The sequence below is a fragment of the Patella vulgata genome, chromosome 4, assembly GCF_932274485.2.
Source record: "Patella vulgata chromosome 4, xgPatVulg1.2, whole genome shotgun sequence".
Classification (NCBI taxonomy): Eukaryota; Metazoa; Mollusca; class Gastropoda; family Patellidae; genus Patella; species Patella vulgata.
The window spans coordinates 57,600,041-57,627,789 of NC_065882.2; the positions used below are offsets into that span (position 1 = coordinate 57,600,041).

The following is a 27,749-nucleotide window of genomic DNA, read 5'->3' on the forward strand; positions in this document are numbered from 1 at the left end:
AACGTATAAATTACTATGAAGACCCAATAACCCAGATCTTTTTAAATGCACCACAGTCAGTACCGGATTAACCTTGTGGGGGGGGGGGGGGGGTGCGGGACATACCAACTGTGCGGGGGACCCATTGTTGTTTGTTCAAATTGTTTGAACAGGAATTTTTTTTTAAAATTAGGATTAATTTCATGTGCTTCTGAGACAATTTAGGCAGCGATTTCCTGGGCCCCCGAAAATCTGTTGGTACCTACCAATCCCGGGGCCCCCAATATCCCTTACTGCCCACGGCCCCAATCCCTGCCACCTCAGCCCAGGTACTGGTTGGCTCCGTCCGGGATAAAATATTAGTATGACCCAGAATTGTGATGGGGGGGGGGGGGGCCGGGACATTTGTCCCACTTTGCCCCCCCCCCTAGATCCGGTACTGACCATAGCTCACCAAGCATTAAATATTTGTATGTGTCTTGTCAACACTCACCATTTCTGCTCGATCGAATGCTGCAGCTGGAGAATCAGAAAGGTTCTATTTATTTAACCACAGTCTCACAGGAAATAATTAAATAAAAAACATTCTTGAGTGTGTCATTCTGGTTTGTATTTCGGTTTTCGGTGTCCGATATCGTACTGTAACTATAATAAACTTTAAAATACAGATGTGACGTCACCCTTTGATGTTGGCGTACCATTATTTCAAATAATCGTACGGGCAACTTGTCAATCGTACATTATTTATACTAGTGAAATATTGGACTCGCGAGACGTATTTCACTGTAAAAGCCCGTGCGGAGTGTTTGTATTTTAAGTCGTTTAATGGGCTCGAGCTTACGACATTGCGTAATATATTGTAAAAAACACTCGGGCCTACGGCCCTCTTGTTACAATATATTACTTAATGTCTCGCTCTAGACCATTAAACAATACATAACTAAATAGTTTGACATTTACTAAAAGTACCGGGAGCCGCAGTGACTCAGTGAGTAAGACGATGGCTCGCTACGATTGGATATCTCTACTTTCCATATATACCAAAATTACCATACTTTTATTGGAAATAACCACCCAATAAATACTTTTCTGGAACCCATCTTTAACATTTTAGAATTACAATATTTGACATTCAGCAATTATTTATAAAATATATATACCAAGAAACTTCTTTTCAATTAGCATTTTAACTAGGTTTTCATAATCATAACTAAATTCCTATTTAAGTGATTTTGAGTTTCTCAATTTAAACAATTTATGAGAACTTGCTAATATTAAAGTTAATATCCCTCAATGACATTTAGAAGTAGAGATATTATTCATAATATCACGACTTGATAGATTTACTACTTATTGGTTGATTACATGCAATGTTTTAATACTCTTACAGGTATCTTTATCAAGCAATACTCTTATAAATATCAATATTGAGCATTGCATGGAATAAAACCAAGAAATAATAAATCCATGAAGTCGTGTTATTCGTCCAACCTCCCACAATATTGTGAAAATTGAATCTCTGAAAAACCAGTCTAAAAATGGTTTAATTCTGTTGAGTATATTGGACTGAATAATAGCGCCTAACAGGCAGCTGTGTGTAATTGTGCTCTTCAGATTTGGATCTTATCTGTGTGTTTGAAGTATAGGATTCTGATATAGTCCTCTTCCATCTTGGGCCCTGTTTCTCGAAATTTTAACGAAAGATAAAATCCAATTTTAGTGGATACTTCAATTTTGATTGGCTAAGCACTAAAATCAATCTAATACTATCCAATCAAATTACTAAAATTTGGATTTTATCTTAGTTAAAATTTCATGAAACAGGCCCCTGAGCTGTAAGATTAACTTAAAAACATTAATTTCAAAAATGTTTTTGAACTGTTTTGTTGTTAATGCGCTGAGAAACACTCATGTGTAATGAAGCGCTATATAAATCGAATAATAATAATAATAATAATAACCTTGATGTCCGGTTTTCGATCCTGGTGTTTGCCGAAAGAGTAGGCCACAGCGCCGCTGTCCGGGCAAAACGTCCCCCGTAGCATACTGTATCGCGTATGTCTGTCTCCATTAGCCCAGTCGGAGCAGAACAGTGGGAAGTTAACCCCATTTCATTTCATTCCATTAATTTACTAAAAGCACCACGGTATCGCAGAATACTTTGCAGTACAGATCGTCAATATGTCATAATCCACATTGTCAGATTGTAATTAACTATAATGAGTGCACGCTTCTTTTTTCCGGGAACTGTCATTAACGCCAGCCTTTCCATGATACTGTGGCGTGGTGACCACTGAATTAGCATGTGGAACAAAATGCCGTTGGGGTGAGATGGTGGAGTGTGTAGCACAAGAACCCAATATTGTTGATAAGGTCCGGGGATTCTGTTTCCGTGACATCGAGAAAGTTTAAGGTACGAAGCCCATTTCGAGAAAGCCCATTGCGTCATTTTCTCCACATCACTTCGCCCCTGTCAGTGACGTGGTGACTGCTGATTTTACTACATCCTGTCGAGACACAAAAACCCAACACAGATATATATATATATATATTGGGTGTGTGGGATGGTGTAGTGGGGGTGGGAGCGTGAAGGAGTATCGCAAGTATTTTGTCAGGCATGTGGTGATATAATGAAAAGGTTGAAAATGTCATATGTTTTTATGTTATATTTATGTAATAATCCCTATTGAATCCATGTGAATTTTTCTTAGTCCCAGAATTCTTTCTAGTAGCTTACGGAGATAAAATCGTTTAACTGGAGACAACGAAACAAAAACTCAAAATATAAATATTATATTTGACCGGTTTAATAACTGACACCCTCGTATGGAGTGATCAAGAACTATCGTCTGATAATCTGTCACTAGTGTCGTATAACTTTCCATTTATAGATAATGACACGTGACGAACTTCTTTTTTGTTGGGCACCGTGGACAATGTCATGACTTCTGCCATAACCGATGATGAGTTATCTGTGTCGCTTGGATCATTGGTTCCAGAGATGAAAGAATGTTGAAATCGAACATCCGAGGAGTTGTCGCTGTTTATATTTCCGGTAGGTGGAGACAGGGTTGCTGATTGTGGATATTTAGGACTAGTGGGTGTACGCGAAGTCCTAACAGAACTCTTGTAAGAACATTTGAAGCTTTTAGTTGTTGCATTCGGTTGAGAGAAAATACCCTGAAAATATAATAATATGAAAATTATATGCATTACATTTTGATATTAATTTCTTTATAATTCCTCACGTGGCTAAGTGGGTAAGACGCTGGCTCGCTAGCCTGGAGGTCGGGTGTTCGATCCCTGCATTGGCCGAGAAAGTTCATCCCGATTTTCCGGCGTGGTTTCCCCTTGTCAGTGATGCAGGACGGAGGGCCTGACAAGGACAGCTGTCTAGTCGTTCGGATGGTACGAAAAACCGAGGTCCCGTGTACACATTGGCGTGCACGTAAAAGATCCCTTGGCAGTTGGAATTCGATATAAGAGTAGGCCGTAGCGCCGCTGCCCGGGCAAAATTTCCCTCATAGCACACTGCGTGGTGTATGCCCGTCTTCATTAGCCCAGATTAGGAGCAGAACAGTAGGACGTTAAACCCCATTTCATTTATTTCACATTAACCAGGAGATCTCGGGTTCGCTCCCGGTGTTGGCCGTGAAAGTTCCTCGGGTTTCCGGTGTAGTTTTACTTTGTCTGTGGTGCAGGACGGTAGGTCTGGCAAGGAACAGTGTCTATTCGTTCTGTCCCGAGTACACATTGGCGTGTGTGTAAAAGAACCATTGATAGTTAGAATCAAAAGGCCGTAGTGCCGCTGTCCGGGCAAAATTTCCCTAATAGCACACTGTATGGCTTATGCCCGTCTTCATTGGCCCAGTCATTTCATTTCATTTTTAATTTTTCAGTTAAAATATATATAACCCATCTAGTTTAATGGTTTGGAATGTATAAGGGTAACCAATACTATAGCTTGTGACAAGACATCACAATTCAGAAGCTGTTGATTCCACATACAAATCTTAGGGAAAAAGGCCCTAACGTTTTCAACCATGCGTATAATTTGTTAACAGCAGGAAAGTCTTCGGTTGTTTTAAATCCTGCAAACTGTATTAGTTCCTGAGATTCCAAATGAATTGTGTCATTTGAAATCGGAAGTCAGAATGTCAAAAACTTTCAGATATCGAACTCCTGCTTAGGACTAATCTCAACTATCAAGTCATTTTACACGAATGCAATAATTAAGTTCAAATCGATAAGTTGTAGTGACTGAAATGTATTTCGAATTCGGGGCTGTATGTAAACATCCACACAATGCTGATACAGAAATGAAATGAAATGAAATGAAATGGGGTTTAACGTCCTACTGTTCTGCTCCTAACTGGGCTAATGAAGACGGACATACGCCATACAGTGTGCTATGAGGGAAATTTTGCCCGAACAGCGGCACTATGGCCTACTCTTATATCGAATTCCAACTGTCAAGGGATATTTTACGTGCATGCCAATGTGTACACGGGACCTCGGATTTTCGTCCCATCCGAACGACTAGACAGCTGTCCTTGTCAGGCCCTCCGTTCTGCATCACTGATAAGGGGAACCACGCCGGAAAATCGGGATGGACATTCTCGGCCAATGCAGGGATCGAACACCCGACCTCCAGGCTAGCGAGCCAGCGTCTTACCCACTTAGCCACCGTGATCCCCCAATGCTGATACATGATCGGGTTGCAAACTCAGACATATGGCATAATATAATGGTTGTCGGGTCACCTCCACCATAACTATAATATTTTCAAAACTATGAATCCATAGACATGGAATGTAGAAAGAAAATCATAAAAGAGAACCCTATAATTTTTCTTGTCACATACAAAATTCTCCAATTTATCTTTTTACAGGAAAAAGTTATTCAACACGGTCAATTCATTAACGATTTTGAAGCCCATGGAGAGATCCACTGTCAAAAGCAACAATGTAAATAGCATTTTGTCTAGACCAAATTATACAGATGAGAAATTCAAAACACATGTCGTGTTTCCTTGTCAATCAGATATTCATGTAGCATTATGACATCACAAATTGAAATCGTTCAGTGTACGTACATTGTTCTGAAAATGGTTTTTGCGTGGTCGAGTAGACTAACCGTCTTAGGTGTGCGCTTTAGATTTTAAGGTCTGTCATTGATTCAAGTGGCCCGGTTTGAAGATGTGGGCGTATAATGTCGTCGCCCCTATCTGTCCGGACGTCCGTCCGTCCACAATTTGTTTGTGGACAATCTATGGGTCATAATTCTTATCCAATTTTGACGAAATTTGAAATATAGGTTTATCCCCAAAAGATCTCGGTTCCTTTCGATATTGGCATGTATTGGATCGAAACTTTATGGATTAGCTTGTGGATACTCTAGAGGTCACAATTTTCATCTGATTTTGATGAAACTTGAAATGAATGTTTATAACCCAAAGGTCATGGTTCCTTTCGATATTTGCGCATATTGGATCGTAACTTCCTGAATTATGACCCCAGCTGTACGACAAATCCCGTTTTTAGCGTGTGGTCCCTCTAGAGGTCACAATTATTATGCGATTTAAACAAAACGTTCGAATATATCACCGTTACACGGTAATGACGCTTGAGTTCGAATTTCGTGAAAATCGGACCAACACTGCTGGACAAAATGGCCGCCCCTCGTACGCAAATAATGTAAAAAAAATATGGTATAACAAGGTTTTGGACCCTCTTGAGGTCACAATTTTGATCCAATTTTGATGAAACCTGAAATACATGTTTATAACCCAACGATCTTGGTTCCTGTCGATATTCGCGCATATCGGATCGTAACTTCCTATATTATGGCCCTTGATATTTTTATCCGATTTTAAAAAGCGTTTAAATATCACCGTTACACCCTAATGACGGTTGCGTTCGAATTTTGTGAAAATCGGACCGAAACTGCCTGACAAAATGGAGTCTCCTTGTACGCAAATGGTGTAAATGTATGTAATACAGGTTGTGGACTCTCTAGAACTAGAAGTCACAATTTCTGTCCGATTTTGGTGAAACTTAAAATATATCTTTATATCCTAAATATCTCAGTCTATTTCGATATTTGCGCATTTCAGACCATAACTTCCTGGATTATGACCCCTGATTGTACGAAAAATCGCCTTTTGTTTTTAGTTTATTCTCTATCCATCTCTTGCAAAACGAGGGCTTATCTTGCCTGGCAACCGTTGGTTATTCCAAGGTGTGGGATCGCCTGTCATATGGTTTCCCCCTGCCGCTAGAGACCCCTATCACATGGGCCGCCCGGTTTCCTCCTACTGCTAAAGATCCACATGCGCAATTACGAATTCCCCCGGGCAAAAGATATACACGTGACTAAATAGTCTGGCAACATTTCAAGTACAGACTAATTCTATTTCAATTACACTAAAATTCCATAACGGCACCAAGTATTTGACAAGCATTGATAAGAATTATTTACATGGAGTCTAGTTGTTTTATCATTATAATTACCTGGAACACGGCCATTGTTACATTAAATAGATTATGTAAACATGCCACTATATATATATATATAGATACCTGTCACAAATTAATAACATTCTCTTGTTAAATGGAAATTCGGGTGACTCAGGAATATTGTCAGACTATGTAGTTACGTGTTATATCTTTTGCCCAGAGAGAGAGAGGGAGAGAGAGAGAGAGAGAGAGAGAGAGAGAGAGGGGGGGGGAGTTAACGTTCACCGACACAAGCTAGGTCATTTCGGGACCAACATACGGTTCAATTTTATTTCAATAATTCGGTTGCGTGTAGGGGTCTTTAGCAGTGGGAGAAAACCTACGAGATTGGACAGGCGACTCTGCTTTTTGTCACGCAAAATTGGCTCGAAAAAAACCCAAAACATTTTGAATAAATCATTTGGGTTGTATTTTGGAATTTTGGAATTTGGTATAAATATGCCCCTGTAATCTTGGTGATACCCGCTTTAAATTTCAATATATTTCTTAATAAGTGAATTATTATTGGTATAACCTTGGTTACATATACATTTACGCCATGCGATATAATTATTTACGTCACATTACTAAGTTTAACACTGATTTATTTATTGGGATGATGATTGTGTAAGGACAGTCGGTGCAGGTGTCTATTTTAGTCCAATCTAAATTGTTAGAAGAATTGAAGTTGTGTAACACTTTCTTAGTGATAACAGAGGTTAGTTTAATAAATATATGGTTTATTTACATCTGAACAGAATACAACACATCTACATAACTACAACAGCAATACAGGTACTTAGAATATATACAGGAACTCATCAAGACGGTACATAAATATGTTAACTCTACCATTCCGCCTCTCTGCCAAGGCAGCGGTTGAACTCGGGTGAGTCCATACGCCTGTCTGTGCGTTCTCCTTCTTCTCGAAACCGAGAGACCCTTCTCGGTTGAGTTTCTAAGTTCCACTGATTTGTCTGAACAACCTCAGCCAATTTATACTAAACTTAGATTTGGTATAAGTTAATTAAAGTACATAAATATGTTAACTCTACCATTCCGCCTCTCTGCCAAGGCAGCGGTTGAACTCGGGTGAGTCCATACGCCTGTCTGTGCGTTCTCCGTCTTCTCGAAACCGAGAGACCCTTCTCGGTTGAGTTTCTAAGTTCCACTGATTTGTCTGAACAACCTCAGCCAATTTATACTAAACTTAGATTTGGTATAAGTTAATTAAAGTATGCGTATACATATATTATTGATATTAATATATTAAAATAAAGAACTACACAATGAATCAGCTGTCATTGATAGATTATTTCACCAATATCATATTGATGTTGGCTACACATCGGTCAGGAGTCGGTCAGCCTATTGTCTAACGTGACCTCTCTCACCCTAATAATGTAACAGTTGTCACTGTATTTCTTTCCTGTAATGACATTGTATTATATACTCTTCAAAAAAAAGTAGGGGATATTGAAATACAAATACCTATGCAGGTTGCGATATGATAAATAGTCATGGATATTTGAAATGCTATGTTCACAGATGAAAAATTTATCGCCCCAACAGAATAACTGAGCTGCACATGCGACACGAAATAGCGCCATACACGTGGGAGGGGTTCATTTTCAAATTTGACACTTCAAGGAAGAGTTCATGAAAACTGCCGCGTGCTGGTTTATCTATCCATGTTTGCTTTCCTATCGGTTCTTGCATAAGATTTACTGTTTAGCGTATCTTTCCTTTAGTGTGTTACGTTTAATTTGATCGGGGAGACGTGTTATCGACGTCAACGTCAACCGACAACACTGGAAGAATTGGCCGTAGCACTGCAAGAGGAGTGGGTCAGAATGCCCCAAATCGTGATTCGACGATTGATTAGGGGCATGCCACGACGAATTGCTGAATGTCTGAGGATTGCTGGAGCAATTACTCATTATTAAGACAAAAATCAAAAACGTCCATTTTCACTTTTGACGGTGTATCTCTTTGCGAGTGAAATGGGGCCGTCAGATAAGCCGCCCATATGAACTGTTTATCTTCATGTGTAGGCAATTGGATTGTTGGTTACCTCTAATAAAAAACAGCAGTGCATTTCCGCAGTTTTGTATTGTTTCTGAATATCCTCTACTTTTTTTGAAGAGTATATAATACGTAGTTGTTTTAATGAAATGAAATGAAATGGTGTTTAACGTCCTACTGTTCTGCTCCTAAACTGGGCTAATGAAGACGGGCATACGCCATACAGTGTGCTATGAGGGAAATTTTGCCCGGGCAGCGGCACCATCGCCTACTCTTATATCGAATTCCAACTGCCAAGGGATCTTTTACGTGCATTCCAATGTATACACGGGACCTCACGTAGTTGTTTAAACAATCTATATATATATTTGTGACTGTCGTTTGTCTGTCTGTCTGTCTGTCTGTCTGTTTGTCTGTCTGTTCGGGGTTGGCGGCTACACTAGGTCTGCCCCAAGTCTGAAATTTGGGGTATAGGGGTAGCTTGGACCGGGGAGTAACATAGGCCAGGTGGCGTTAGTCTACCACTTCCGGTTTCGGAGTTATGACCCCCGAGCGAAGCCGGTCTGTTCGGGGTTGGCGGCTACACTAGGTCTGCCCCGAGTCTGAAATTTGGGGTATAGGGGTAGCTCGAACCGGGAAGTAACATAGACCAGGTGGCGTTAGTCTACCACTTCCGGTTTCGGAGTTATGACCCCCGAGCGAAGTCTGTCTGTTCGGGGTTGGCGGCTACATCTGCCCCGAGTCTGAAATTTGGGGTATAGGGTTAGCTCGGACTGGAAAGTAACATAGACCAGGTGGCGTTAGTCTACCACTTCCGGTTTCTGAGTTATGACCCCCAAGCGAAGCCGGTCTGTTCGGGGTTGGCAGCTACACTAGGTCTGCCCCGAGTCTGAAATTTGGGGTATAGGGGTAGCTCGGACCTGAGAGTAACATAGGCCAGGTGGCGTTAGTCTACCACTTCCGGTTTCGGAGTTATGACCCCCGAGCGAAGTCGGTCTGTTCGGGGTTGGCGGCTACACTAGGTCTGCCCCGAGTCTGAAATTTGGGGTATAGGGGTAGCTCGGACCGTGGAGCGACATAGGCCAGGTGGCGTTAGTCTACCACTTCCGGTTTCGGATTTATGACCCCCCGAGCGAAGCCGGGTATCCTGCTAGTAATTAATAATTGCATTTAACATGTGCACATTGGCATAAAAAATAATAGATGTTTAAACTAGAAGAAATTATAACATTTAATAGATCTGGCGTGGCGTGGCGTGGTTTGAATAAATAACAGTATTGGCACTTAGATGTTTGAACTAGAATAAATAATAATAGATTTGGACAGTGGTGTGGCCTTGATTGTCAGCACCCAAGACAAGTAAGCTATTGGACCCTTATTAGCAAATGTGTTGCTTGGCAACGTTTATTTGCCCGGTCATTTTGTTAAACCGTGTAGAATGTTCGAACATTGGGAGGTTTTCAACGTTTTATTTATTATTACTAATTTATTTTTTTAATTTTCCGCCTGTTTGTTCATTACACTTTATTATATTTGTAGCGCTTTCCGAGATTCTATCCGGATTATCGCCACTTAACTTATTGTTAAAATTGTTTGACGTTCAAACTCATGGCGTCATTTGGCAGACTATAACCATTCAAGAGACGTCTTTCTTGTAAATCATTTTCCTTTTTTTAATTTTGAGTGAAGTCTTTATCATTAAAGACGCTGGACTGTACAGCGCAGTGGACGCTTACGGCTGGCCCCCGGATCCATCACCTGATTTGATATTTGTTGCATATATTTCTTGCAATGTCTAAGTAGTTTGTTTTGTCCGCAGGTTAGTCTTGTTGGTTTTGTTTTGGATGTAGTGTGGCCCTCCTGTACGTTGATGCATTGGCCGAGAAAGTTCATCCAGATTTTCCGGCGTGGTTCTCCCTTGTCAGTGATGCGAACGGAGGGGCAGACAAGGAAAGCTGTCTAGTCGTTCGGATGGGACGAAAAACCGAGGTCCCGTGTACACATTGGCGTGAACGTAAAAGATCCCTTGGCAGTTGGAATTCGATATAAGAGTAGGCCGTAGTGCCGCTGTCCGGGCAAAATTTCCCTCATAGCACACTGTATGGCGTATGCCCGTCTTCATTAGCCCAGGTTAGGAGCAAAACAGTAGGACGTTAAACTCCATTTCATTTCATTTCCTGTACGTTGATGCCTAGGGAAACCACCTATCTTTCACCGGGTTTTCAAAACGTTAAAGGGTAGAAATGTAGTGCCTAAATCAAACACTTCCCACAAAAAAGTATTTATCTTCTGGATATTTCCAATAAAACTATGACATTAAATAACCTACCTTACTAAGTAGTCGGGAATGTTCTCCTAGCTTGATTTTAAAACAGGAAGCTAAAAACCTTTTAAGGTAACGCCTGAAAGTTTTATGTAGAAAACAGTACAGTACAGGATTGGTGGCACTGTGAAAATGTCCCACCAACAGCATGAAATGAACTATATTGGCCGCAACAATATCATTTTTAAAATTCAGGTATGTATTTACGATGTAGTAAGGTAACCAGCACACCGCAAACATAACAGCAACAGCGATACACATCTTGGCCAATCTCCGTCTACCGGAAGTGATGTGTTTATTGCCGCCATCTTTTAACGTTGCTTTGTTATGCCAGTCTCTATTTAGTTGCTTATCTGGTACCCATAACCTTTGACCCATGAGGGTGTAGCATGTAGCAATCAAGACGCCCGGACACACATACACAATAAATAAAATAAAGATGTCGTAAGCCTGTCTATGTAATTGCGATGTCCAAACCTCTATACAGTAGGTAAATTTGGCCCCAGGTAATATTTCGTCCGTGACAGTTCTTCTCACTAATAAAATAGGCACCATGATGATAAGAGAAATAAGCCACACAAACAAAATAAGTATCCGAACAGTTTTCGTAGTTCTCAATCTCCGGAATGACACAGGATGTCTTATAGCTAAACAACGGTCGAGGCTCATAGCTGTTATTGTAAAAGTACTTGCAGATACGGCGATGCCTGCAAAATAGAACATTTGAAGTATGAAATAAGTTTTAAATGACATGACCTCACACAGCAAAATATGCCCTGCTCTAAAAATGATACCATTATGACTGTTTATAATTGGAAACAAATCGAACTTTGGTGTTCTCTGTAATTAGATTTGGGGTTTTATTTTTACAGACTGATGTATGTTTAATTCAAAACGTCAAAACCTGTTTTAAACTTCATTTGCTGGTGTTTGGTGGTGTGGGTCGAGCTGGGTGGGAGGTTGGTAAGCCTGATATCGCGTTGATTGTAAATATCCATAAGCAATCTAATTTCAGGGGATTAACGTTTTGACAAGTTTTTTTTACTAACCTTGAAGGTAAGGCGTTGCTCGACACAAAACGTCCCCATAAATCCACAACTTATAAACTCTTTGAGCAGCTGTCATCGGAATACAGACCAATGATACTGAAATACAATCGTAGTCGTATAAGATTATAAAACAAAACAAAAAAATTATTAAAAACCCAAACTCCACGCGTTTGCCGTAACGAAATTCTATGATGACAGAGCATCTTGCAATACTCAGTCCATAGATTAATGTTCATACACAGTATTCAGATCATGGTTCTCTTTCCAAAGCTATGTTTTAAAGGACAATATTGGTGTCAGCCAAATATCACATATTTGATGGAACTGGTTAAGAACAAGTCCGCGAGAGGACATGCACAAATTGAAAAGAAAAACGAAAAAATAACCAAAACGATAACCCATACTTGGTCTAGGCGACAGAAGTTACGCGATGTCGTGAAAAAAAATTAATTTAAATGACAACTTTGGGTAATACTGGAAATTGTTGTTTTTGGTCAAATTTTCCATATTTTAACCAAATTTTTACCCAAAATTCAAAACGCTCCTACTCGAAATGTTGTGACCCTAAAATTTTGATATTGGTCAGGTATGATGGGCCAAGTGTCGACTTAAAATCTTGCTGTCGTTTGGGAATGAATGAATCGTGTGGAATCTTCTGTGAGTTATCTTAAAGTGGTAATTTTACAGATGTCATCGTAGGGAAGGGGCGTAACTGGTGTATAATTTTTCAGAATGAGACAACGATTATTCTCATTTGTATTCTGTAGTTAGTAGCAGGGAAATGTATAGAAGTATGGGATGGCATGGCAAGCTTTTATATCAGCACATTCTAACCAATCCACCGCCTTTTCTCCAATGACAAACGATTATTTTCAAATGACCAGAGATCATCACCATTACTATTATGTTTCGTTTTTAATTTGAACATGCCTGTCAAATAGGGTATTTTGGACATAAATCATAACGTTTTCGTGACAAAATCGGACTTTCACGGTCGCTGGATAGTCGAAGGGAAGGTAATAAGTTGTGAATAATTTTGCAGTGATCAAACCGCGGTTGTTAAGATCTGTATCTATAATCAACATTCTCGTTTAAGAAGAATTACAAGAAAAAATATCTATAAGTCTTTAGCAGACCATCATGATTTCCATATTGAAATCTCTGAAGGGGAAGATGACATACCTCACAACAGGATGTATGGCACTCTAGACAATCCAGGATAATTCTTACTGCACATGCCAACCGCCGGCATATAGCTATGTTCGAAGAGAAGTATTCACTTACTTAGGTTCTAACCCGCCTTCATATGTTCTTAGTGTTGGGATCTCATTTTTGTAATGATATTTTTGGCTTATATATGTCATCTTCTCCTTCAGGAGATTTCAATATGTAATGTATGTTGTCTCCCGATTTTCAATAACTCTCCATTAAAACTTCCAAATGTTTCTATACACTGATCGGCTTCTAAATACAGATGGGAATAAGTGCGGTCTAATTCCTAAAATATGTTCGACCAAAATAACCTATTTGGCACGTTCAAGTAACCAATCATGGAAGAAAATCTGATAATCAGCGGTCATTTAAAGATAGTCGACAGTGAAAAGACGCACCCGTCGAACAATGTCATACTTTTAAACATCTTTATATATGTGTACATATGCTCAATGCCACTGGATCATCTACAATCATCCCGTCCTTACAACCTGTTACACGAGCCAACATGTACACCCCTCAGAAACACTTCAATTTCTGCAAGCCACGGGCGACGTAACAGTTTGTGATCGTAGAGTTAGCTCATATGCTTCTATCGCGGATCGGATGTCCGGTTCTCCACGGAACATTTCCAGCCACGAGAACGCACAGGAAATGCTGCTGCGAACTTCCCACAGCTATTGACAACGTAGTGATCTTTTAACCGAGAGCTGAAATATGTTTCATTTCATTATTATATCATATTCATATAAGATGTATTCTGTGTAAACTTCATTGGACATTCGTGAAACTGGTCACTTGGTTAAGTCAAAAGTGGTCTAAGCGTGGTTTCCATTACAAGCTTGTAGGTAAAATGGTCTAGTGTTGTCTGTCCAACCTCACAGATTAGTTTGTGTCGAGTGGACCTTAAACCTCATTTCTCACTCTCTAGTCAAAATCATCCTTGATGACGACTGAATGGAATATATGAAGTTTGTAAAGGTGTCCAAACATACGCATCACTATATGTTCGTCCCAAAATGACCTTGTTTGTGTCCAGTGGACGTTAAACCCAAATTTTGTCTCCCTCTCGATTCTTAATCAACCTTGCTAATGATTAAATTGAATATATTAAACTTGTAAAGATGTCCATACATATTCTTCATCTGGGGTATTGATAAACGGAACATTTCATCCTAATTTATTGGTAGTTTTAATTTATTTCTCCTTTTTGTATTATGCCTATATCGGTCATTTTCATTCTTTATTTTGTTAGTAGGGAGGTTGCTAGTTATGGGTAACAATCAACTTTACCCTGTCAAGAACGAGCTATTGCCTCTCAAACTTTAGTTTTCATTAAATTCAATTTTCAGAGAGAGTTGGGTATCTGCCCAGTACCAAGATATCATTGGCAGTAAAACTTAAACTTAAACTATGTGTGTAGAAGGAGCCTGGGTGGTCGTACTAATACCCAAAATTTCATCTGTCTAAATCAATTATTGTCCGAATAACAGATTATCCAAATTTAGTACCATAATAGCCCATTTTAGAATTTTTCTATTAAACAAATAGTTTTCCAATTTGCTAGGTTATGGTATCAACTGAATCAAACTAATATTTTGTGGGGATCTATCTGGGTACTAACCCATCTCACAGAAGGATCATTACCCTCTGCATAGTGCTCTCGTGGACACGCTCTTAAACACTCTTAAACACGTTCCAAATAATTTTTGGCCATTATAAAATATCTAGTATAAGAAAAAAACCAAAAAAAAACAGGGAAGCGAATAGATACGTTAGGTGTCAATACCGAGGCTATATCACTTTGAAGGATAATATTGGTTAAACACCTTCCAAATATAATTTTAACACAGAGATCATAGCTCCGAAAGCAAAAGGAAAACATAGATTCAGTATTATGCATGCAGGCCTACCTCTTTACTTGCAAACTAATTGTCAACGGTTAGGTTAGGTTATGTTGGGTTGTTTTTTTCTAAAACAAAAAAACTAAAACCAAATCAAACCGAGTCAAAAATTAAATGCATCGAACTATTTAATTATCTTGGAGAATTGTTTCATAATCTTGAGGTCACTTCATCAGCTCATATTCTCATCAGGTACATTATCAAATCAGTCACGCTTACTCTTAATTTGTCATTCTAATGTCTTCGTTTCTTTCCATTAACTTAGACTTTCTAAACCCACGACAGCTGAGCTAATGGACAACATATATTGAACATGTATATGGCCGTATAGCAAAAGAAACGCCTTTTCCCGAAGTCGCCGGGGGCTTCTAAAGGCGATTAGAGGCAAAGTATAAACTGTATACAGATCAACGATACACACGGGGGTGCAACTGTTTCATTGTTGCATGTATCTACATAATAAAGTAATTGGTGTTTTGCTATCCGTATTTGATTCTATGTTATCGTCAAGGAGTTTTAATTCTCACGTTTCTTTTGCTGTTCGATATATATACATACATAGTTAAAGAGGGTTAATGAACTGGATGAAGTATGGTAGGAGAGGATGGATTATTGATTACTATGTTGTAACTTTAATGTGGTTAGGTTGCTTTAATTACCAACTTGTAGGTATTTACGTTTCTAATGATAGATGTGGATGTTGAATGCACCAGAGGTGTGTCCCACCGCCACCCAGATACAATTCCCGTTCCGCTGTGAATCGCTAAAACAGCACAGCACGTTATAAAACGCATACGCGATTTCGCTGACAAGGGCAACAATTCATAAAATTTAAAATTTCGATAGACTACTGCATTATTCGTTTTTACTGTTATGGTTATATGAAAATCGGCGAGAAGAATACGTTTCCATCTTATGCTGCCAATTGGCACCCTATGAATCTCTCGCACGCACAAACGTGCGAACCCTGGTGTCCACAAGAAACAGATAGCTTGGTGTAATATAAGCCAATCAGAACACCGATACAGTTATGAGAGAGAGAAAAAAAAATGGGGTTTAACGTCCACTCGACACAAACTATGTCATTTCGGGACTAACATATGGTTTAATTTTATTTCAATAATTCGCTTGCGCGTAGGGGTCTTTAGCAGTGGGAGGAAACCGGAGGACCCGGAGAAAACCCACGAGGTTGGACAGGCAACCTTACTCCTTGTCACGTACAACCGGGGATTCGAAACCACGCCAGCTGACTCAATGACAGGCCTTATGATATAGCACGCACGTGCTAACCATTCGGCCATCCAACCCCCCGATACAGTAATGGTCTCACGAAATAAGCATATACCGTTTGTTTTAGAAATATACAGAATAATTGTTATTGGTGTTCTGATTGGCAAACTGGAAGTGCCCAGATAAAAAAGCCAAATTCCTGCCACCCAGACAAGAAATGAACCATCAAGTGATACGAGCCCTGTTTCAATTACTTGAAACTATTACATTTTTACAAAATTTTCGTCTATACATTTAAATAAGTTAATTATGTTTTACTGAAATAAAAATGAGTAGGGTCGCCTATCCAACCTCATGGGTTTTCTCCGGGTTCTCCGGTTTCCTCCCACTGCTAAAGACCCCTACGCACAAACAAATTATTGAAATAAAATTAATACCATATGTTACATGTAGTTCCGAAATGACCTAGTTTATGTCGAGTGGACGTTAAATCCCATCTCTCTCTCTCTCTCTTCTCTCTCTCTCTCTCTCTCTCTCTGAAATAAAAAGGACGTTAATGGAATTCGTTTATGAAACACGCGATAGTCAAGAAGCCGTGCAAGTTTAAATATATCTCAGCCAGGAAATGTACTCTATTCCGTAATGAAATCAGTAATTAAACCTTTATCCGTCGTTACTGTTTGCATTCGTGCTTTAAAAAAAAAAAACAATTTGTGGCGTGTTATGTATTTTCACGATAGAGTTAAAGTATTCAATATTGATGTATAAGAAGACACTTTTACAATTATCCATGTTTTAAATCAATCCGAGCTATAACCGTAACCTCTAGCATCACGAAATACAGAAAATGCGGATTTGCTGGTAATAGAAAATTAAATAAATGGAGTTTAAAGTCCTACTTTTCTGCACCGACTGGGGTAAGGAAGACGGGCGTACACCATACAATGTGCTACGAGGGAAATTTTGCGCGAACAGCGGCACTATGGCCTACTATTATTTCTATTTTCAACTGTCAATGTGTACACAGGACCACTGTTCTTTATTATCCCATCCGAAAGACTAGTCACTGTTGCCTGTCAGGGGAAACCACGCCAAAAATTCCCGATTAACCGTCTCGACCAACACTGAGGGCCGAATCCGAGATTTCCTGATTTGACCTCTGCAGGATGGTTAGAATTCTATATTTATATATTCACTTCCGGTATGTCAATAATCTTTTGCCATGACCAGCCAGATAATCAAAGATGCTGTAATGTACCTAATAATAAATCGTAGCTTTACTCAACATTTCGACATATTCCGCTTTAGGACTAGCAGAATAATCTTTGCCATGTCCCTTTACAGAAAACCAGGCCTCTAGAGCGTAAATTAATCATTGTAAAAAAACATTCTTTGTTTAGTGGTCGCTAGGGATTTTTATCATAATGACAGTTTATTTGGCATCTCTAGCTGCATACAAAGTTTATTTTAAGACACTTGACATTATGGCCACAATACAAGCTATTATCGAAGAGCTACAGACTACCAGCATCTTATCTTAATGTGTTCAGTTGAAGATTTATTTACAGTAGTGACAGTTAAATACAAATCACGGGATACCCGTGTTCTTACTTCTAATACTCTACAGGTGCTCATCCATTAAAATTTGTAGCCTTAATATATTTCTCATAAGAATTTAGGGATAAGGATCTGTTGCAATCAATTCTTTTTATGAATTGTCAGATATCCTCTCACAATCTCATACAACAACTTTTGGTCTTTGAATGAATTATTAGTGAGCAGAAATTCGCCCGTATATCCGTTATCACTCGTCACATCAGTCAGTTATATAGAGAGATAACCTGTGTTTTCCTTTGGCGTTCGTCACTTCCGATTCTGGAAAACTGAATTACTCAGCAGCTATCGTAGCCATGATCTTTGTGTTAAAATTATATTTGGGATGTGTTTAACCAGCTCTATCACATATGTGATAATGACTGGCACCAATATTGTCCTTTAATGATAGTCATATTGGAAAAACCATGGCTAAAATTCGACTGTCCTGTAATCTACTGAACAGCTCTTCATGCAGTACATGAATGTTGAATTTGAAGGGCACAGATTCTATTCTTTGAAACCCTAAAGTATGCGAGTCTAAAAGCCCATATCAAGGTTTATACTGTATATAACGTGTTTTGCATTCAATGTTTAAAAAAAATATATATATTGTAATTTTTAATTAATTAAAATTTTAATTGTATCTCAGAAACAGAATATTCGGATTCCATATACTAGAGGTTTAGCTCCTTTCAGAAAGGCAATAGCATGTAATCTCATGTAGAAAAATAATCATCGTGCAAATATCTACAGCTTTCCCTTTATCAAATTATTAGTGGTTAGTTGGTTTTGTCTGCAAACACAATGCTTTTATATTTAATATTCTATGTTTATTGGGGCATTTAGTTGTGTCATATTGGATTTAAATTGCGTTATTCCAATCCTTTACGTTAACGTTTAAATCGCACTATTTGTCATCGTGGCTATTATTGTATGAGCATAAGAGTAAAGTGATGTCTTCTATATTTTTAAAATATTTCCACAACGATTTAACACCTGACTAAACACAATCAAAACACATATTGATCTAAAACATTCGATTTATTCAACATTCATTTTCAATCAAGCATTAAAACCTAGATTACTTCAAATGGGCATAGCACAACCGAAAAGGTGTGTTCCCACTTAACCGGCAGACTGTTAATCCTTTGATTGATCTTAAAACTATAGTCTGTTTAAAAGTAGTCACTCAAGAACTGTTCACTAGTGTTCAGCGTTACAACAGGGCCCCGTACTACCAACCACGTAGAAGGTTGGCATTCTAAGTTGAATAACATGACAGCATGCCATCCTTATATTTACAATTTCATTAACTTAATAAAACAAGAACAATCCTATGTCGAAATCACCATTTCACAGATATTATTTGGTGTTACAAAAAGGCCTCGAGTTAAGAAATATCGACAACTTGATACAAGAATTGAACATTTGAAAACACAGTTATTAAATGGCTCTTTAAGTGTAAATCGGTATGGAACAAATATTTCCTATTTAGTGGGGTTGTAAAATGATTGTTATGTTGTAAGGCATTTATTTATAAATTATATAATGCTATTTAATAAAAGTTAAATGTGTAAATTGTAATGCATTTTTATATGTGTAAGTCATTTAATGTTATTTAATAAATATTAAATTTGTTAAAATCAATATATTTTTATATATGTAAGCTAGTTAATGTTATTTAATAAAAGTTAAATTTGTTAAAATCAATACAGTTTTAGTCTTAAAAAAGATATGGACTATAGTTTATAACACCATTGTTCTAGGATTAACTCTGGATTAGCGGCAAAATTTGACATCAAAGCCTGCCGGCTAAGTGGGAACACCCCACCGAAAAACCCAGACTAATGAATTGAAGACAATTATTGCAGAAATCCACAAAATAACACCTATTCTCCACTATCAAGGCTTGTGATTTGTTGTTACATTTCACAAAATAAATAAAAGGTTTAGCGTCCTACTTTTCTGCACAAACCGGGATAACAAAAACAGACATACTCCGTGCAGTGTACTATGAGGGAAATTTTGCCGAGACACCAGCGTTTCCGCCTACTTACTCTGCATCAAATTCCAACAGGCAGTGGTGTTTTACGTGCACGCTAACTTGTACACGGAACGTCCGTTTTTAATCCCACCTGAACGACCAGGTTCTACGTCCTACACGACTAGAGCCACACTGAAAAATCCTGAGGAACGTTGTCGGCCAATACCAGAGTCAATACCGCGACTTTCTTCACAAAATTACTTGTGTGCCTAAATTATTGCTTTTAAGATAAAGGGTAAACAACAACCGTTTGTAATGAAGGGAATTCATTCATCATCACTAGGAGAGATATTAAACTATCGTGTTGACATTTTCTGTGAATGATTACATAATGACAGTCCATTAAGTGTTCTAATGACGCCAATTTACGTTAATGATACTTCTGATAGATTGAATGAAATTGAAATTTCAGTACCAGGCAGTATAAACAGAATCTGAAAGTTGGCGCTTTAATGTAACAAAGAGGTTCCGAATGAAAAAACCCCAGCAGAATTGGAAAACATATTCACGACCATGAGGGGAATAAAATAATGCATATCGGCAACACGTTCACGACTTTCAGAGCCCACATTTAGATAGTTCACTACATTAGATGCTGAGGTCGCCAAAATTAAAATGACGATAACCAAGACAATAACATTGTTATTCACTAAAACCCAAATTAAAAGATGATCTTTGAAGTATTGAAAATCTGCCTCTAACTGATAAGAACAGAAAATAGCTGTGTTGCTTGAACCAAGCAAGAGAGAGAGAGAACCAAGGTGATCTGTTAGAGATATACATATATAGTTGTGTAAAGTTGCATGCAAAAATTAATTGAATGCCTTAGTTCTATCAATCTCTGACAGAAAAGTCAAGTAATTTCTGATAAAAAGAGAACAAAGGCTTTTCCATACCATATTTGGCGTACAGCCATTTCAAAGGTCCTAATAGCTATAAAATGTCATTAGAATTCCCACATAAATGTAATTGATTTGGAATAAATATCGTTCACCCAAATTCGTTCGCAATTTAAACTCCTTGAAGCACGTTATAATTGACAGTTCAGCCTCTTGACATATAGTTTGTCTCAAAATTTGCAACAGTATCTCACATGAACAACGATTTCATCAAACCATGTTAAATCGAAATATTGTTTTGGTTTTTTTTTTTACACAGAATTATGGTTGTACATTGACGCCGTTACTGTTCTTTCGCCCAATTCAATGTGGTCACGCAAACTTGATGTGCTTATTTAAATACCCACAGTACCAGTATCGCAATTCAGCATCGCCTGTCAATTATTCGCAATTATTCGAAGAGTTATTACCCCTGGCATAGATTCCATGTAATCCCTCTACCGTCCAGAGTTTCACAGCTATGGACAAATCCCGAGGGCGTCCATGATGAACCCCAATCAAAAATCGACCATCAATATAGTGCTGAGATTATGGATAAAACATTTACAAACCATATAACTAGTGACAGGTATGCTTATAGTTGACATGTTTCCTTGCCTGCCCACCTATTAGTTAATAACACGATGGTAAATTATGAATTAATAACAATACCGGTACCTTAAATTCAGAACTTAATTTCAAATTCATAGAGAAATGATCAGTGAGATCAGGTGAAGAATTGGGATGTCCTAGCACTACTACTTAGGATACGACCTGGGGTCCAGGTTGCAAGTCAACTGTGTCTTGTAATGTTTCGACATTGGACACCCATTACAATTTAAATATATCCATACATATCTTTCAATTACAGGTTATAAAAAATGTTCCAAGTTATCACCATACGAATCAGTTTAAGGCCATGCTAGATCTAAAGGTACAGTAAATCGTCTCCTTTGTCTTTATTCGAATATCTTGATATTGTGGTTTCGGATGCCAACACATTGGTCTCCTAACCATTTGGTAGGCTTACGAAGTAAAAACAATAATGAAGAGGTTCATTTGGTGATTTAAGTATTTCATTATGTCACATGTGTTAGGGTTGACTTACCAAAGAGTCACACGAATTATGGAGGAATTGTGTTAACAGTTCGATTCTAGTGTAAATGAGATACATGTATCTGACACAACCACCAGTATTATGACCTATATCCCGCATGTAAATTTGCTGATGATTCATAATAATAAGCAATGATACTCGTTAGTTATGTTAGTCATATACTATTCAAAAAAAGTAGGGGATATTTGATTTTTAAGTGTTATTAAAGTCACCTAATGAAACTGACGAAGAAACAAATGACAAAATGAAATGAAGTTCACATTCATCGATTTATTCCAAATGATCGTTAGACTAAGTAAGGCACAGACTGACCATTATAAGGGTAAAATGATACCCGGGGTCAAACAGCAAAGTTACCACAGCATCACAACCAAGTCAGTAACGGGTAAATCCTCCTCTGTTTGCCAAACAAGCATTGATCCGACGTGGCATACTCCTAATGAGACGTCTAAGGTCATTTTGGTCCAGATTGTCCCATTCCTGTTGCAACGCAGCAGCAAGTTCTTGGACATTGGCAGGACGTTGTTGACGTTGACGTAACCTCTGTCCAAGCATGTCCCAGACATGCTCGATGGGGGAGAGGTCGGAACTCAGTGCTGGCCAAGGTAATGTGGTGATGTTCTGTTGTTGGAGGTAACCTGTAACGATCCTGGCCCTGTGACATCTTGCGTTGTCATCCTGGAAGATGAAACGGCGGCCATGACGTCGTGCGAACGGCACAACATGGACTGCCAAGATGTTGTCCCGGTAGTACTGGCCTGTAACACGCCCTGCAACAACATGTAAAGCCGTTCTTCCAGCAACAGTGATGCCTCCCCACACCATAACAGAACCACCCCCAAATCGATCATGTCTGATGAGGTTAACGTCTTGGAAGCGCTCGTTTCGACGACGCCACACCCTCCTACGTCTGTCCAAAAAATCAACAGTGAACCTTGACTCATCTGAAAACATCACATTGCTCCAGCGTCGATTATCCCAGTGTTGACGATCCCTACACCAACGACGTCTTGCCTGAATGTGATGATCTCTCAAACAAGGGATCACGCGAGGACGTCGGGCGTGAAGGTGACCCCTATGCAGTCGATTCCGAATCGTCTGGCCACTCACTCTCACACCAGTGTCTGTTTGAAGACGAGCGCTGATCTGATTTGCTGTGATGACACGATTTCGCAAGGCCAAGGTACGGATAAATCGATCCTGGGCTTGAGTTGTCGCCCTTGGTCGACCTGAGCGTGGTCTGTCCTGTACAGATTGTGTATCACGGTATCTGGACCATAGCCTGCTTATGACAGACTGAGAAACATTCATCGTCCGCGCCACAACCGCCTGTGTTGTGCCGATCTGTAGCATGCCAAGGGCACGTAACCTTTCATTTTGGGTAAGCGGACGCATATCAAAATTTGTTTTCTGGTCACTAAAACAATTAAACTGATGTTTCCACCCTGGAATTCAATGCCACAATGACTGTAACATTCAAAGTCAGAGTCGTGCAAATCTTGGGTTGGACCCCCATGATGATCCCAAGCATCACCTGCATTCCATGCGGTAGCTATTGGTGCGTTTGGGCGTCACATGTAACTGGAAATGTTTCTTCTGTTAGGTTCTATAGTGACTTTTTTCGTAGTCATTTGCATATTTTAGTATTATGCCCCCAAAATCAAATATCCCCTACTTTTTTTGAATAGTATATATAGAACCAATGTGTAAGTGCCTAATAACGGGTTTGTTAAGACAGATTTCTTCTATCTTGTTATTATATTTTTACGGTAACTGCCAACCATTAAACCCTAACCTTATATTCTTTAGTCCCATTATTAAACCTACTTGACGGATAATTAGTCTAACTCGAGGGCTGTTATCGCTATTTCTATTAGTATGATAGTTAGTGGATTGTCTACTAATGTTCTTTAATCTGACTACCAATTAGCTTTATGTACTGGCCGTGCTTAAAGATGATTTTCAGAATATTAGTAACAATCTGACCTACTTTATTTGAACAGAGATCATAAACATCTAATAACCAAATGATAAACAATATAATTTATGGCATAGTTTACCCTAGAAATTAATAAACAGGTATAATATATCCTGGACGTATGTATTTATGCATTTATCTACAGTAAACAAAGAAGTACTTGTACTTTATAGCCAACGCGTTGCAGATAAATGTTAATATACAGAACCTAGGTTGTTCATTGAAAAGCTATCGAAATTCTGAAATTTAAAAGTTTGTGAGGTTGTTCACTATGGTAAACTCAAGTACCCTAACACAACTTTCAACCAATTGTGTTCGAAATGACGTGACGTGGTTATCATGAATGTTAGGATACTTTACAGGCGCTGGCTCACTAACCATGAGTCCCGGGTATTTCCCAGTGTGGTTTCGCCTTGACGTTATTGCAGGACGGAATACCTAACACTGAACTACGTCTATAGTCGTTCATACGGGACGAATAACAGAGGTCCCCTGTACATGTAAGATGGCACTTGCCTGTTGAAAATCGACCAAGAAAACGCCTCCGTCCGGGCATATATATGCCCGTTTTCCTTAACTCGACTTGTCCAGGAAAGTGGGACATTAAACGCCATTACATATCATTTAAGAGGCTGCTTTAGCGAGATTGTAGTTTCATAATAAAAAAAAAACTTTGATCTGAGTTTTAAAGGGAAAAATTGCAAAATGCCAATATGCGAAACCTCAGTATTGGAAAATTAGGATCGACATACAGACAGATTAAATATCCGATTCTATTCCATTGATGTACGATCATCAAAACCGTATAAATCAATAAATTGATCGTGGTAAGTATAATAATAATCATTTGGTAATAGATTATCAATTCATGCGATCTGTCATGTGTGAAATTGGTATCGGCAATGGTTTTGCTCTCTACTATTCCTGGCAAAATATATGTTCACGATTGCATCGATTTCTGACCAAACTAACAAAGCTTAACCGTGGTCTTTTATTTTATAGATTATTTATACAGATCGACAATTATAGAGTTTCACTTTACAATCATATTTATATTAAATATCACTTAGTCAAAACAATACATACATCATATTCCAATCTATCTTTTTGATGTTTTACGCTGTTAATTTGTTATTGAATGGACATAAGCTATCCATTGGAAATCATTGACAGAGGAGGTACAGAAGGTCAACTAACGTATGAGTAGTTGATTCTTTTGCAATTATTATCTTCTAAGACGCTGCTCAGAGTCAACTAACCATAACTAAAATGGGTGTCTTCGGATACATCGTCAGCCATAACCGGAAATTAAAAGTACGCATTAACTTAAATCGCCCGCAAATTATAGCTTTTGAGCCTGATATAGATTCCGCCGATTTAACATGTCATCAAAGGGTAGAGTATGATTTCAAACTAGGATGTTAAAACCGCCAGACGGCATAAATAAAAGTCAATAAATATTTGCCTTATTTCAATCTAACAAAACTAAGAGTTGAAAAATTGGCCTCTGTGTTGGTTCTTAGAAATAAGTTTATTCATTAGCCGTCCACCAAGAAGCGTAACCTTATAGATACCTATAACTTGCTTTGATATTGACCGTTTTTTTAACAATTATTGTACCAGTATGTGTTTGTTAAAATACTTATTTTGCGTATGATTTGAAAATCTATGTTTGAATACCACTACCTGAATTATTTTACCACTTTTGTCTACATCGTTGCTGATAAAATGAATAAAAACAAGATAATGCCAAGAATCCAGTCTCAGCTAAATACATGTACAATCTTGTATATTTACATTTTGCTACACACGACTAACAGGATCAGATGTACAAACGAAGGAACACCACCATACCATGGTCATCGTACGAGACCACTAACCCCTGTAAAGATCACTATTTAATATATACATTTGATCTAAGGGTACACGACTCGGAGGACCGATATCAGAATCCAAATGGAAACCTGCACGCAAGTAAAATTTATTCAGACGTTTAAATAATCATGTATGTTAACCCATCACAGTTGGTTTGCTTTCTTAAATATGAATTTGCATTTCGTTATTATTATAATTCCACAGCGAAATATGCTGATACCAATATCTACCCGAAAGAACAGGGAATAGTATCCAAGGTACAAGTGAGATGGGTGGAAAATTTTACTAATCTAGTGGATCTCTTGGGCCCACTAGAGTTCCTTTCACTTTCTGTGATCAGACCCATTAACACGTGGGATCCTACTGAGGTGATACAATTTACAAGAGGATGTCGTTTTTTCGGTCAAATATATTGAAGAGAGCTAATCAATATTCTGTGAAGAGCAATGCTCTTTTATATCAGTTCCTATTTTATGTTTAGCAGCAATGTATTGAAGTGGACATTGAGATGTCGCATAAAGATCAACAAGAGAACTAAATAGACTGTAGAGATGAGGGTTGCTAGCTGTAGAAGTAACATGAGTGGCATTAAAATATTAAGACTATAGCAGATTGACAGTTGTTAAGGATGAAAGGTATGAAACGTATGGAAAAATAATAGATTACATGGCAGCAATGCCATATCTATATTGACTGATATGCTTATGCTATGATATAAAACATTGTGATTTCAAATGTCCTAATATAAAGGTTTGACCGCAAGCTAATGAACGTGCACACAGTTCATAAAACAAAAAAAGGCAAAAAAATACCCCCCAAAATACCCTGACATTAGTAGTATATTTAAACAAGACTTAAGAGGTCAAGGACGCGGAAGTGACAATATATTTGTTGAATTTGGATAGAAATGTTTCCAGCAAGTCATTTGTTTCTGTGTTCTTATGACTCAGTCAAACTGTATCCAGACTCTGTACTCGACTTTTCATTTAACATAGGCAGTGTATGCATACAATTTCATGAATACCTGGTATCACTTCCCATTATGAGATTTGATTTACTTGCTGTATGTTGTATTTGGCACTGGTTAGGGTCGACTGTGTCTGATGATTATTATCTAAATAACAGCCACGTTTATCTTTCCAGCAGGTCACTGATGTAGAGTTTCCTAAGGAAACATAACAAATCAATTTGAAATGTGTTCAAAAACCAATCACACGCAGTCATTAAGATGTTTGTGAAATCGTGTTTCCACGAATAAGGTTTCAACAAATTGGTACTTATTAAATTTAAAAAAGACAAAAATCTGAGATGAAAAGTTTAGTTTTTTGTGTAGCCATAGGGTTTCTCTTTGTAAACTACGTATAATAGCGGATGGATGACATCTTGAGAACAGGATTTTGCAAGGCGTCGTGATTGCCTTGAGGATCACACTTATTAGGCTATCAGCTATAAACACATTATCCATCAACTATATTTTAAAATTAGATTATGTAGACCCCAACGGACATCTTGTCATTCCATAAATATCAAGTGTCACGTCCACTTTCTGGAAAATTTATTCTCTTAGAAGATGTATAATGTGTAAGAATTATTAATCTTGTTTGGGTAACGTTAATAAGGATTATTATGATTTAAGCATCATATATGGTTTTATAAACTTATTAGCTTCGTGGTATCTGGTACAGTCCATGATGGTATCAGTGTTTACTTAGCAAGGCGATTTTCTTCTTGAGATCATGATTGTATTAAAGGAAAGCTGTCATATATGTCCCTGGATTCCACCTTAACTATAGTGCAACGATAATCTCTATAAAGAGGCTTATGTGTGTATCATGTATTGGGTATCCATTTATCAATGAGCTTCTAAAATCTGCGTAAGACATTTTCCTTTCAAAGTGGCTCAGATGACCATAAGCTCAGGTGACCATAAACCAAAGATTAAGCTTCCAAAATGTTTTCTTTATAAGCTACAATCAATCTACTTTCCAGGTCTTGCCCAAAAGTGCAAATGCTAATGACCGTGTATGCACAACCACAAGGAA

The 27,749-nt window shown here is 38.3% G+C and overlaps 1 protein-coding gene across 1 annotated transcript in view; it reads right to left on the bottom strand.

Moving 5' to 3' along the window:
- Nucleotides 1-2,785: 2,785 nt before the first annotated feature.
- LOC126818972 (QRFP-like peptide receptor) overlaps nt 2,786-27,749 on the bottom strand; it is a 32,625-nt gene continuing 7,661 nt past the window's right edge. The window contains exons 2-4 of the mRNA XM_050546697.2: nt 11,874-11,969; nt 10,831-11,531; nt 2,786-3,159 (exon numbers count right to left, since the gene is read on the bottom strand). Of these exons, the coding sequence (XP_050402654.1) occupies nt 2,815-3,159; nt 10,831-11,531; nt 11,874-11,969 (1,142 nt within the window). The 3' untranslated portion in view covers nt 2,786-2,814. The remainder of the gene's footprint in view (nt 3,160-10,830; nt 11,532-11,873; nt 11,970-27,749) is intronic.